The 14,434-nt window shown below is 37.4% G+C and overlaps 1 protein-coding gene across 50 annotated transcripts in view; it reads left to right on the top strand.

Moving 5' to 3' along the window:
* The window catches only part of rimbp2b (RIMS binding protein 2b), a 268,387-nt gene that overhangs the window by 228,090 nt on the left and 25,863 nt on the right, over positions 1 to 14,434 (top strand). For 14 of the 50 annotated variants that reach the window (XR_012384726.1, XR_012384727.1, XM_073911102.1 and 11 more), the window contains 4 exons: positions 1,235 to 1,843; positions 1,927 to 2,076; positions 5,166 to 5,321; positions 10,692 to 10,806. Coding sequence is in view for 47 of the 50 variants with exons in the window: in XM_073911102.1 (XP_073767203.1) it covers positions 1,235 to 1,843; positions 1,927 to 2,076; positions 5,166 to 5,321; positions 10,692 to 10,806 (1,030 nt within the window). In the remaining 3 variants the exon portion in view is untranslated. Of the gene's footprint in view, positions 1 to 1,234; positions 1,844 to 1,926; positions 2,077 to 5,165; positions 7,394 to 8,416; positions 9,179 to 10,691; positions 10,807 to 11,303; positions 11,430 to 14,434 lie in introns of those variants that run through there. The other 36 variants (XM_073911085.1, XM_073911082.1, XM_073911083.1 and 33 more) reach the window with 6 other exon arrangements.

Raw genomic sequence — 14,434 nt, 5'->3', positions numbered from 1 at the left:
GTCTGAATATTTTTTTCTCTTTGGAAAGTCTTATTTTTTTTTATTTCGGCTAGAATAAAAGCAGTTTTACATTTTTAATAACCATTTGAAAGATCAAAATTATTAGCCCCTTTAAGCTATTTTTTTGTCGATAGTCTACAGAACAAACTGTCGTTATACAATAACTTGTCTAATTACCCTAACCTGCCTAGTTAGCCTAATTAACCTAGTTAGGCCTTGAAATGTCACTTTTAGCTGTATAAAAGTATCTTGAACACATATTTAGTAAACTATTATTTACTGTCATCATGTCAATGATAAAATAAATCAGTTATTAGAAATTATTATTATTAGAGAAGAAATTATTATTATTAGAGTTATTAGAGAAGTTATTGAAAAAATCTTCTCTTCGTTAAACAGAAATTGGGGAAAAAATAAACAGGGGGACTAACAATTCTGACTTCAACTATATGTATATATATATATATATATATATATATATATATATATATATATATATATATATATATATATATATATATATATATATATATATATATATATATATATATATATGGGAATGATATTGAACTGTATTATTTATCAGATGAATTTTTTGTGCTCATTTTCAGACTGTTGATGAAAGTGTCACTATGCAGTTTTGTCAGTTTACCAATTCTAAATCATATGTATTGTAAAGTCTAGGGAATAGAGAATTAATGAGAATTAACAGATATATTTGTTTAAATATTTTTTTTTTTTATGATTAACATCATATATATATATATATATATATATATATATATATATATATATATATATATATATATATATATATATATATATATATATATATATATATATATATATTAATAATAATAAATATTTCGATTTTAAATTATTTAATTATTATTTTATTTTCACTAAATACTTATTTATATTGCACTAAAATACTAGAATTGAATAAAGAACTGTGGTGAGGCCTGTGAAAGGAAATGTGGTATATCAGAAAATATGTTTCATGTTTATGCATGTTTTTTTTATATTATTATCATTTTAATTAAAAAATATGATATGCTGTTCATAAAAAGATTACCTCTGTAGTGATTGCAGCTGAATTAATAAATAAGATAACAGAACAAGATAAAAATTCTAAATAATTGTCTGTCTGAACCAGAATAAATGGTATCTTATTGCTTATCTTTGCAAAGGCACGTCTGTTTATCCCACATTTCTTTTGTTTGTTTGTTTTCAGATAGCAGAGATAATGCACCCTACAGCAGATTTCGTTACGGTGGAGCTGAACCGTATCCAGTGTCTGGAAGCACGGGAGGTCATTGTGAGGACAATATCAGCACAAGGAGAGTCGCAGGACTCTCCCGTGGCCACCATTCCACACAGCCTCCTGGTGCCTCACCCCCATGGACACCTTCATCTCCAGTCTCACCCTCAGACTCACCCACCGCCATACCCGCAAGCCTATCCCCCTACCCATCCACAACCGCACGTCCAGCCTCACTCCATGCCGCCATCCCATCCTCATCCACAACCCCACATCCACCCCCCACATTCCTCGTACCCAATGTCTAAACCCAAACTCCTACCAAGTGCCAGAGACCCCCATGCCAAAGAGTCAGAGATGGGCAGGCGAATGGGGCAGCCCTGGGAGCCGCATCCCCGGGCACCATCACCCCTACCGCACCATTCTCACCATGGACACACGCTGGAGCCCCCTCATGTAGAGGGTCGGCGCTCACCCTCCCCTCAGAGGATCTTACCTCAACCTCAGGGAGTGCCCATTCCCAATACAGTGGCCCGCGCTATGGCCCGCCAGGCAGCGCAGAGAAATGCCCCAAACAGCAGGGTGAGGAAAGGAGGAAGTTGATAGCGCTCACTGCAGCAGCATGGCAGGATATTTTGTACATGATTGTTGTGATCTTTTCTTAGGTGGAAAGGAGGAACATCTTCAGCGACAGGGGAAATGCCCTGCATTCTTTAAACTCAGATGAGGAAGAGGAAGGGTACGATTCCCCTCATGCCAGGCGAAAAGGAGCTTCTGTGGACGAGTTTCTGAGAGGTTCTGAGCTCGGCAGACACGTAAGTGGCCTAAGAGGTAGTAGTGGATTATTATTATTATTTTTATGTAACTATGTTTCTACTCACCTGGTTTTTGTGCATTATGGAAAATCACACAAAAACTTTAAAAATGCACATAAAACGTGTGCGCCCAACTGAGTAAACTTTTTAGCTGTGAAGAAAAAATGTGAATTATCTGATGAGATTTACAGAACAAATTCCAGCATGCACATAAAAAAAATGTCATATGATTTTGTTTTAAAGGTTCAGGACACACTGGAGAACTTTTTTTTATACATTAACAGATGTGTGTGTGTGTGTGTGTTGAGCATCAGTTAAGACAATGTTAGCACCTGTCAGCTTTAATTGTGGGCAAAACTGGATAATTTTGATCTTTTGTCAGCTAATTTCAGCTTCCGGGTTTAAAATGATTTTTGTGGAGGAATCAAAATCAGCGACGTAGCGAAGTACCGCAAGTGCAATGATGACGCGTCGGTTTCTCATTATTATTCAAAGCGGAGTTTCCTTATCCTATGAGAAGAGCCGGCTGCTTAATTATTCCTTATTCGACAGCACGTGCTTTCCGAAGGCAAGGCAGACGCAGACCTGGCAGACCAGTGCCAAGCTCAAGCTGTGAGACACAGACCCACGGCACGCAGTAGCCGTTTATGAAGGCTCGTATGTGTTTGTTTCCATGATCCACGGGGTTTGTTGCATGTTTTTCCCCGCGATCCTGTCAGGGCCGATCATACAGCAAAGCTGTGTGTGTGATGCAAGGATTTTTGTCGGGAGAGCAGCACGAGAATTGGAGAATGGCGGATGTTGTCTTGTATCAGGAGTTCATTCACATCCAGACACATCGTCGTGCTGCTGTGTTTGCCTAAATCCTCCAGATTACCAGCAGGACTAATGGTTAAAATAGACAGGTCAGGAGACCTGCTCCACTGAGTCTGCATTTAGATCTATGATTCAGACCCGGGGATTGAGGGAGAAGTCCTCATTTATAGTTTTTATATGAACACGATTATCTTTATAATGATATAAATTGTGGTTGTCTGTATATGAAAATACGAATAACAAATGTAGCAGGGCATTAAATTACTGTTTATTTCTTTGCATTTTAACTATATTAAACTATTTTAACTGTAAACTATAAACTCATGCGTCTCCTCCTGGTTTGTCTCAATTTGTGAGCTAACTAACATCAACAGTTGTTCACTCCCCTTCTCCCTTGCTGGCCACGCCCACTCCTGCCCGATGCTCGTGGAGCTCCACGCCCATTAATCATGCATCTTTTGAAAAAATTCTGAAGTAGACTTTAACCGAAAGTGGGGGGTGTCATGGCCCTTTAACAGATCGTGTGATAGCAGAAATGGATGCAGTGGGATGGCATTTATAGACATTTTAAAATTCTTGGTGATTTAACAATTCTCTAAGCTATGTCTATCATCAAGATCGTTTGATATTATTACAGTACATTCCAGGACTTGAGCAGCTGCACTCTGAAATGTCTGTCTCGCACCTTTAAAAGCCACTGCATGTTCATTGCATTGTGTCTGTCTTCTGAGGCACAAGTAGTTTGTTATAGAAGAAGAAAGGCTCACAATGGCTTCACCTAACACACCAATTTCCGTTCTTCTTTTTGATATTTGGTGTCAGTTATGGGAAATGATGATTTTTTTTTCTCTTTGACTCATTGGATGGAAACAATGCTTTTTTCACAAATGTTTTATGTGGTATTCCAGATTTGAGCATAAATCTAATTCGCATCTTTGGGTGGAAACATAGCTATTGCTACAAACATTTCCATTACAACAAATTGACATTTCTTATGCGTACTCTGTGTAGGCTAAACAAATCACTCTAAAATGTACATTACACGTATCATTTTACATTGAACTATTTATGTTTATATTATACTGTTACATAGATATTATATTTCTGCTAAGTAGACTTTTTAATAATCATATAGAATATTTTTAAACTTATATGAGTATATGATATGAGGACTGCAAATTTACTCCATTTAATTTGAAGTAATGAGATATTTAATCAACTCATTACCTTCAAAACTATGTTCAAAACTCTTTTAGAGTAGAATTAACTTTCAGTCAATTTTGAATTAACTACACTCATCAATCTAATTGATAAAGTTGACTGTTGGGTTTTACAGTGTAGGTGTACTTGCCAGTATTGGGTTGGATCATTGTTCAATGACATATAAGAAACCATGTTCTGAGATTTTGGTTTTTACTGACATAAAAAAACATCCTATGGTTCCTGTAGATATGTCCGCTGTGCATACATAAAGTAAAGACCGATTCCTGCATATCCCAAAAAGGGCTTTATTGTATGGAGATCTGGTGACTGTGTGGGCCATTTGACTCCATGTTGTGTACTAGACACCAGATGATGATAATATGAGCTTTGTGGCTTTTCACGTTCTGCTGGCAGCCACTCCGGAATGCAGCAATGATCAGGTTGGCTATTGTGTTTAACTGATGCTCAGTTGGTACCGACAGTTAGTATGACATGAAACTACCCCCCACACCATTACACCATCAAAACCAGGCAGAACCATTGACTCAAGTCAAGATGAATCAATAGAGTATGTGATAAATTCTGGACCTAATGTGGTCTTTTTATCTCTGACATCAACAAAGAAGCTGCTGCTCACTGGACATTTTCTCTTCTTCAAGCCATTCTGTCTAAATTGGTTGTTCGAAGTCATTGGAATTGCTTTCTGTCCATTAATAGATTCATTAATAAATACCTCAGCCCTAATTTTTCAAGTGGCCATTTAAAGTGCATTTTTGGGGTATATTTAACACCAGTTTATCAGGAAGGGACGATTTTATTCTCCTTGACTTACTGAATGGAAACAGCTTTATCCGCAAATATGTATGCGACTATTCCATTTTTGCTCATACATTTTGTTCACGTTGTCTTTACAGATACTTTTCAGAATAGACTCATATTGCACAAAATTCCTACTGTAGCTACGCCGCTGGGATTCAGATTAGTTCAATCAGATTTCCTTTAAAACCACTCCAGTGTTTCCCCCTGGTGTTTTTGTTAATTCACAAAAATCTCTACGCCTGTATCTCCAGCATCATCACTACAGTCACAGTGACGAGTATTACACCGAGAGCAGTCGGGGCTCCGATCTGTCCGACATTATGGAGGAGGATGAGGAGGAGCTGTACTCAGAGATGCAGCTGGAAGAAGGCCGCCGACGCAGCATCAACTCACACAACACGCTAAAGGTATGGAACAGACACCCCACCAGCCGCCGTCTGTCTTGGGGGTGGGCCACAGGGCCGCAGGCTAGAGGCTGGGACAGACGAAGGGGGGTGGAGTATGCCGTGGTCTGTAGGGCTCCTCCGAAGGGTGGGTGGTACTAGATGGTTGAGACATTTAAGAATTGGTTTGAAAGGCCAAACGCAGTTTAATTATAGTGTTTCATAGAGGTAAGAGTGTTTTTGTGATTAGTTAAGCTTCGTGGACCCTAGCTAAAATTTTTATTTATTTTTTTGGTCTGTGAGTGTGTGCTTTTGTGATAGAGATTTTAAAGTCAGGGTTTGTGGGGGGGGTTAGACCTCTGATGCTGTAAGCTTTAGCAGCAGGATCTTAATCAGTCACCCCATCCTCAGTCTATCCTTGGTCCTAAAGCGGGGCGCTTTGCACAACCGAACTTCAATGTCATCCAGTCATTTAGCTAGCTTTGTATAAGCCTGTCCAGTCATACAAAGCTTGATACATCGGAATGGCTTAACCCGAGGCTGCACACACAATGCATGAGTAGACAATCTGATATGCTTTATGCCCTCCAGACGTTACAAAATGTGTTGTTGAGTTTAAAGTATTGCATCACTATGCATTTGTAGCTAGTCTAATTTGATCTGGATATAGTAGTAATATTAGTAATTCTAATCTATATATTGTAGAACTGGGTCTTGCTATTTTGAATTTACAGGATTATTTAGCAGATTCTTAGATTTATTGCATATGACAATCACATTTGTGCAGATATATAAACTGTGAACTTGTTTGCTATGCCTGAAGTGTTAATCTCATGGAATATTATGCCACGATTTTTGTATTTGTGAATATTATTTAAAAAAACAACAGGGTGTGTTTACTGTATGTACAAGTATTACATCAATTTATCCTGTTTAAAGTGTCAAATTAGGACCTAGATGATCAAGTGAAATGCACTATCATTCCAAGGGCATTTTGGGAATCTCATTTAAGTCAAGTCTTGCTTAAATGAACAAGTTATTCACTTTTGATTATGTTTGTCTCATGGTTACACTTCTGTTAAGTTTTACTTTTCTCAGTGTAATTTTCAAATTTTGTGAATATCTGTTTCCACATGAAAAATGTCTACTATTGTTAAGACTTCTTTCCGCCTTTATATCAGTAAGTATTATACAGAAAAGGTTACCAACGTAAATACGCTATGTATTGAATAAATGAAGCAATAAATGGTGTATTATATTTCAGTTCTTGTCATTTTTGTTTTTGAGTTATCTTTTTGGAGACCTGAGCAGCTATTGGGATTGTGGTATGAAATTCTATCACCTTATGTAGACTATATTGCTTTGTCTTTAGGTATGTTTTGCTTTCAAGTGCACAGTTTTGTATGATCTGATATTTGCTTAGTACAACATTACAGCAATATATCAAATACAAAAAAATAAAAAACATTTATTTAATATATTATAAATGATCAACATGTCAACATTTTCTCAGAAAACATATTTTTAAAGGTGCTGTTGACTGGAAATTTTCCCTGGGTATTGGTAGCAACCAAAGAAATCTATATATGCAAAGAAAACAAATCTAATTAGTTTACAAATTAGGTTATGTGTAATAAAATGAAATGACACAGGAAAAAAGTATTGAATGCATGAAGAAAGGGAGCTGTAGAAAAACAGTGAAAGCCCAGACAGCAGCTGAAATCTCTCAGTAGATTTTCAGCAACCTTCTGCCCATTGTTATTGTAAATTAATATCAGCTGCTTCAGTCCAACATCAACATTACCAGGAGGATGACAATGAAACCATGGTGGACATTTCAGCAAGACAATGATCCAAAACACAACCAAGGAAACTCTCAAATGGTTTCAGAGAAAGAAAATCAAGCTGAAGAATGACCCAGCCAATCGCCTGATTTGAATCCAATACAAACTTCAAAATAAAGATCAGATTTTGTAGACGAGACCAACAGAACTATCAAGATTTTTACACTCTGTTGAAGTCTGTGAAAAAACTTACACCTGAGCAATGCATGTGACTTTTTTCTCCATATGAGAAGTCTTTTAGCTGCCATCACCAAAAAAAAAAAGCCTTTTATCCTTTATATAAAGTATTAAATATATTTTAGTAGTTCAGTACTTTCTTTTTGTCATTCCATTGTTATTACACATAACACGTTTTTCAGATTTTTTGTTTTGTTTTGTTTTATTTTTATCTTTGTATTCTTTGGGTTTTTGCCGAAATCTGGTTCAATTCCATGTCAACAGCTCTTTTTGAAAAAATTAAAACAGGAAAAACATGACATGTTGAATATTTCCCCCCACTGTATATATATAGATTTGTTTAAGAAATATATGTATACTGTTTTAGCCATCGACATAGCCATCATTTTAGCCATAGTTTAACTGCAAAATATCTGCAACATGAATGAGGATGTAGAAATTTCACTTTCGGATTTAAATTTTAAATTATTAGAAAATATTTGTATTTTTAATAATATTTGTTAAATTTCCATTCCAGGTTACTGATCAACTTTTGAACACAATTCACTTTATGCTTGGCAGATGAATCTCCATTTTGTTTTTTTGTTGTTTTCGTTTTTTCATTCATGTATAGTCTGTAGATTCGTCAGTCATGATATTTTAATTGCCTGTCATTAATTTCTTAATAATCTGTGTTCTGAATTCTCATCTGTAAATTTTTGTTGTTGTTGTTGTTGTTGTTGGACTGTGCTTTGTTAGTGGATCGTCTCAATGAGCCCTGCATATGTGATACTCTCCAGTTCTCATTTTCTGTGTGGTTTGCATTACCTGGCCTTTTCCTTCTACAGATTCCCTTCCGTCGCATGTCATGTCCGTCATGGAATGAGACTGCATGCCCTACATTTGGCCATGACCTCCGATAACTAATTCTGTCTTTATTTTGTCTTTCTTTTCCCATTTTGTTCTCTATTTGCACACTGTTTTATCTTCTCTGCCTGTTCTAACGCCATCAAACAAACCTGCAAAAACCAATCCCAATTGTAACTAATTGAAAAACGTCCAAATCTAACTGAAACTTTGGCTCCTCCTTCGTCCATCACCTTCTCTGCTCTCTAAAAGGCGTATTACAGGCGTCAGGATCTAGCGGTGGAGAGAGACAGTTGGGACCTGCAGAGGGAGGTGGTACGACAGCGCTCCTTGCGATCACACAAGCGGCTTCACAGCATCCCGGAGGTTGCAGAGGAGGATCCAGACACCGGAGTGGAGGTCATGGGCCAGCGCCTGCGTTTCGAGGAGGCTCGTCCAGGTACTCCCTGCAGAAGCCCACGGCCCTACCACCAAGACTCACGCCAGTCAAACCACCTCTCCCCAAGCAAGTGTGTTCGTAGGCTGCAGAGGCAACGCTCTTCTCCACGCTACACCTCAATAGAGGAGCGTCCGCCATGCTGGAGCAGCAGTAGTAGCAGGCAGACCACCAAGAGCCCTGACAGTGGACTAGACTGCGGCAGTGAGGAGGAGGGTTCTCTTGGTTACCGCGGAGGCTACCACTCTTACATGGGGGGCAGCCCACTGCGTGTGGGTTCTGGCCCTAACATGCGGTTAATCCACAGCGAGGGACCGGTGGAGCGACGCGCTCTTGCTGCTGGCAGGAAAAGGACATTGACCCGGCAGTGCAGTGTGGAGGAGGACTTCCTCGATGCCATTCCAGAGACAAGGAGCATGCGAGAGTCGTACCACCACTACCACTACCATCCGCACCATCACCATCCCCAGCGCAGATTCCGCAGCGAGGGCAGGCTGAGCGAGGTTGGCAGGACCTATCACAGGGACATTAGGGCCTACTCTGTGGCCAGACTCAACAGGGCAATGGATGAACCCCTGGTGTGTGTCTCCTACCCCTCCTCTCACCCTTCCGCCCTCTCCTCATCTACCAACTGCTTTGTGTTCCCATCGACGAGCAATGAAGTCATTCTTCTGTTCATGGTGTACCACCCAGTCTGTCATTGTTTCATTTGGTTTTGTTCTTTTTACTTTGCTTTTTTCGTTTGGTCTGTTTTGCTTGACTTTGCTTAACTTTGTTATGTTGTTGTTTGAGTTCACCTTTTAATACTGCTATTGATTTTTTGGGGGGGGGGTTTAGCTTGTTAGATCTTTCTTGAATTTCTTGATTTGTTCTCATGTGACTTTGTTTGATTCCTAGATTGTCGAGTGAAATTTTTTGAATGTGTAGATTTGTTTTGATTACCTAAAGGCCATTTCTGAGTGTTTCTTGTTTCTGTGCGAAGAAGAGTCTCACATAAAAGGATTACGTTTACTCAGACCTCAAATTTACACTTTAGATTCAAGCTTAGTATTTTAAAGAAGGGTTTTCCATCCCTGTTCCTGAAAGCAGGAATGGATCCATCCATTTTAGAATTTGTGAGTTTAATTCAATAGAGTATGAAATTGTTTGGTGTCGGCATGCCTCCAGGAACAAGGCTGGTAAAAGTGCTTGTAGGAAGCCAAACATACCAAATGAATGATGAATCTGCACTTTCAACAGCCTAGTGTGAACAAATTTAATTATTTGTGCGAGCCAATGAACCATGTGGTATGACCGATTGAAACAGGCAAAGAGGATTTATTTGTTTCGTCTGCAACCAATCATAATTGTGCTTCACAGTTAAAACTAGTTTGCATCATGCTTACTTTGCATAAACCAGTTGTGCCACACAGTGCATTGAGTCGAAGAAATAACTCTTCTCTGAATTGAGATACATTACATTGTTGTTTTGATGTGTTTTGCTTCCAAACGTTTTTTCTACACATACACTTATTCAAATACAATAGTTTTTGGACTAATGGAATAAGATTATAAATATTTCATGGGGGACCAAATCGACAGATCAAGAAGCAATAATATTTTAAAATCATCCGTTATTCTCAGTGAAAAATCTCTCTTGACGTTTTGTGGTGATTAAGATATTAATCCCATATATACATTTACAGGATATGTGAATAGTTATTTTAAAGTTGTACCTCTTCAAAATAATAAGAGCATAGGCAGCCAATGCTGAATAAGAATGAGCTCGCATCTTGCAAAATATGTTCAAAACACTCCCATATGAACTAAAAAGGAGCAGAACAAAAACCAAAATGGTCTTTAGTTAAGCATCTGATTTCTGCCAAAACCCTGCTCATGTTGTTGTCAGAGTTTGTTTCAATTGTTTATGTTTAATGTTTTGCCGGGTTCATCCTCCTTGTTTTGATTTCTCTTGGGACTAGAATCCCCTTATCTAAAGAGATCAGTTTTTTTTATTTGGGGGGGTTGATGGGAATCTTTTTTAAAATAGGATATTTTTCTTTTTTAAGGCATCACAAGCTTCAATTAACATTTGATTATTTGCTTTTGAAGATTTTAGGGAGCTCTCCCTCAACGGGACGCTCGGATCGACTGGACCATTCTGGCCGTAGGACAGGTCATGGCTGTCCACCAGCTCAGAGAAGACCAATGACGGTCCCTTCTATTGGTTAGTGTAGCCACATGATCATCGGACTCTCCTTCCTCTCTTTATTATCATTTGTAGAGACACCTACTGTGTGTTCCTCTGTTCTCCTTACCTGTACATGTCATGATGTCCCATAGGCCCTGGGAGTCCCTTGATGTACCCCACCGCTTGTTGACCTTTGACAATTATCCTGCTTCAGATTTATAAACAATAAAAGGAGAGAGAGTTAATTTAACGACAGAAAATTTAGTGTACTGATCATACTCCTAACAGGCCACACCTAAAAAAAAAAAACCCAAAACATCATGATGTTGAACATTGCTGTTTTACTCTGGAACAACTCATATCAGCTGGCTTTCAATAGTGTTTTAGGATCACTGCATCATTTTTCTGTTATGCTTTATTGCTTTAGAATGGCATTTCTGATCCTAAAACACATCTAATGAGCCTTGAAATCCACAACTCATGGGACGAGTAGAAGGGCTGTGGCTATAATACTCTGATTGGTGTTTTCGTAGAGATTACCATGGAGAATAACAGTGAGGGGAGTGAGGGGAACCTCTCACCAATCAAGGACGATGTTTACTATACCAATGTAGCCCACCGCAGGAAATGGCCCGCACAGCGAACAGAGCACCGATATGGTACGTGGCGTGGCTCCTCCATGAAAAAGAAATTCTAATAAAACCTTGCATCTTTTTTAAAGACCCCATGAAATCTAATGAAGTTTGTTTAGGTCGCTTAGTTAATACCTATTTGCTTTAAATGGCCTATTTCACAAAGTTTGAGTAAAATCGGATTCAAGATGAGCTTGTTTTTAGCAGCGATCATCTTTATGGCAATTTACTGTGTAAATGTATTTTGTAGATTACGTCTAAAGTATAAACTGTATTTTATATAGCGCCTGGAATAGTTGTGAGATAAAAATCGGAGACATACATTTTAGTCTGAATTCAATTTATAATAGCCTTTTGAAAATGTATTTAAAGCAAAGCGATCAAACTGAGCCTTTCAAAAACATGCATGCTAAAAAGTAAAGGGCTGAGAACCGAGCCCTGTGGTACATCAGCATGACAGGCCCACCCTAAGATCTGCAACCACCATTAATTGATTGATTAAAAAAATAAATAAATATGCTAAACTAGGAAACTTATGTGACAATTTGTGTTATTTTATTATTTTTTTGCAACTGAAATTTAATACAAATGTATGTACTATAACAATAAGCCCTCTAAAAAAAAATTATTTTCTTTATGCACTTATTAGACTTTGTGTCTGATCCAAACATCTTGTTTCTGTATAATAAAGCATCAGTGTAGCAAACCAGATTGCATTTTTTAGGTGATTTCATGGGGTTTTTAAATGAAAATACAAGGTAAGCTCTATTGACTGCTTCTGTAACATCATGTTTACCAAACACAAATGTTTTGGGACTTCATTTATAATTATGACACCAGAATAAATGGTCAGAACAATTAGTCTCAGATGTAAAATTGCAATAGCTAAACAGTAGCTAATAGTACTCTAGTGTAATATGACCCTTTTTTACTAACCCTGTCCAATTTGAGTCCCATTCAATCTTTCAGCTTTTGTCATGTCTAAATTGCATAAAAGGAGTAGAAAGAAAATTGAGGCAGTTGTGTAACTAAAAAACACAGATAAACCTGCAGTTTATTGAAAATTACCTTATGTTTTAGATTTATACAGATTTATTAAATTTAAAAATAAGCAGGCAGTCACTAGAGCTTTACTTGTATTCCTGACTCAAAAAGAACAGAAGCTGCCTTTTTTTTACAAAGATAGACATGCAGGATCCTGTCAGTAACAGATAGTGTGAGGCATATTTTTTGAACTATTTTTAATATTAGTCTACCTTTATATGCTTATTAAGGACTTAATCTGGAGGCAGTATATGCAGTAAAAATCAGAGGCAATTTTTATTTTTATACAATAATTTTACTATTTATTTCCATGACGTGGAATTATTTTTAATGACTAGGTTTAGGTTAGGCTTCCGAGTGATTGCTCCTTCGTTTGTGCTCATTCTTGTGTGGTCTTAAACACCAGAAAGTGTTTGTGAACCCCTCTTGCTCCCCTTGCTGTCTTTATCTTCATCCATCTGCATTTACCCTGAATTTTCTTTAGTTGTTTCATGCATGTGCGTTTTTCACTGTTGGATGTTGTAAGATCACAAACGTTAAGAGCAGATATGCCTTCACTTTCATTGAGGACCATGATAAATGTATTTTTAATGCTGCTTGTAAGTGTTATAATCTTATTCCTATCAGTAATTGGGTGCATGATTTACTTATATCAGCTGCACAGCATATACACTTATAATTAAAGGGGCTAAATGAGGAATTCAGAAACCCTTGTTATTGGGGACAGTGGTGGCCATAAAGCAAACTACAGCCAGCAATATGTTGCTTTTACATTTAAGATATTAAATGTGCCATAGAGTGCAATGATTGAATAATTAAAATTGTTTTCCAATAGTGGGTTTGTTGTTTAGGTAAGTTAAAAAATTCTACATACTGTAAATGATTTTATACCCATTTATAACAACAGCTCAATTTTAACCATATTTGGAACGGTGCTGAATATTAATAACCTTTTATCTTGTCAGTGTCTGCTTTCAAACATACACAAACATTGTGATGTACTTTAAAATAAGCATGTACAAAATATTCAATTCTAATAAAAAACACATATAAAAAAATGAGTAGATTCCTTAAAAATCTTTTCAACTGAACGGGTTTCTCAAGCCAGGTGGCGCATTAGACCAGGGGCTTATCTCCTGTTTACTAAAAATAATTCACAAACTGCATGAGAAACTGTTCTACTATAATAATTGGTAATGAATATAAATGTTAATGTAACTGTTAAAGTAAATGTGTTCAATAAGATGTACATGTGTTTACTAATTATTTATTCAGTTAAACATGAATTTTGAACTATAAGCGATTTTTGATCACCTTAATCCGATGAAAGTCATAACTAAACTAAACAGAAATGAAATTAAGACATGTGGAGTATGCATATATTAGTGGCATTATTGAAGTAAACACCGCAATCAAACTATTACCGTCATGTTGGACTTTTCGTCATATTTTCCTACAGGATCCACACACGCGGCTGTCAGTAAAGGACTGCACACAATAACACACACACATCGCAAAACGCAGAAGTTTTTTTCTTTCCACTTGGCGTGCGTTATTAAATTCCATAACACTCTCACCAGTCCTTACTCCTTATTTGCATCTAATACCTCAGTTTGTCACAGCGGCATGATTGAAATGTTCATGAGTTTAAGTGAAACTGCCAAACTGCAGTTAAAGTCAGGAATCCTGCTGATTTGATTCAGAAGGGCACCTTTTTGTCAGACGGCTCACCGGTCAGGTATACATCCGTGCTAAAATATCAAGGTGAAAGTCATCACTTGCGTAGAATAGACCCAGCTCCTAACCCAACTTTGAGAACAGATTAATGGCGATGTTATTTTTATTGCGCGATTAGAGTCTAGCAACACAATAACGGCAATAACGGCCCACTACTAATTTTAAACAGACTCTATGATTCTTCATATGGTGCTGAAAAAAATAATATAGTATAATCCACATATACCACATTTTTTGTTCTAATGTGCTGT

The sequence above is a fragment of the Danio rerio genome, chromosome 8, assembly GCF_049306965.1.
Source record: "Danio rerio strain Tuebingen ecotype United States chromosome 8, GRCz12tu, whole genome shotgun sequence".
NCBI classification, from domain to species: Eukaryota; Metazoa; Chordata; class Actinopteri; order Cypriniformes; family Danionidae; genus Danio; species Danio rerio.
This window is presented reverse-complemented; position numbering and strand designations above follow the sequence as displayed.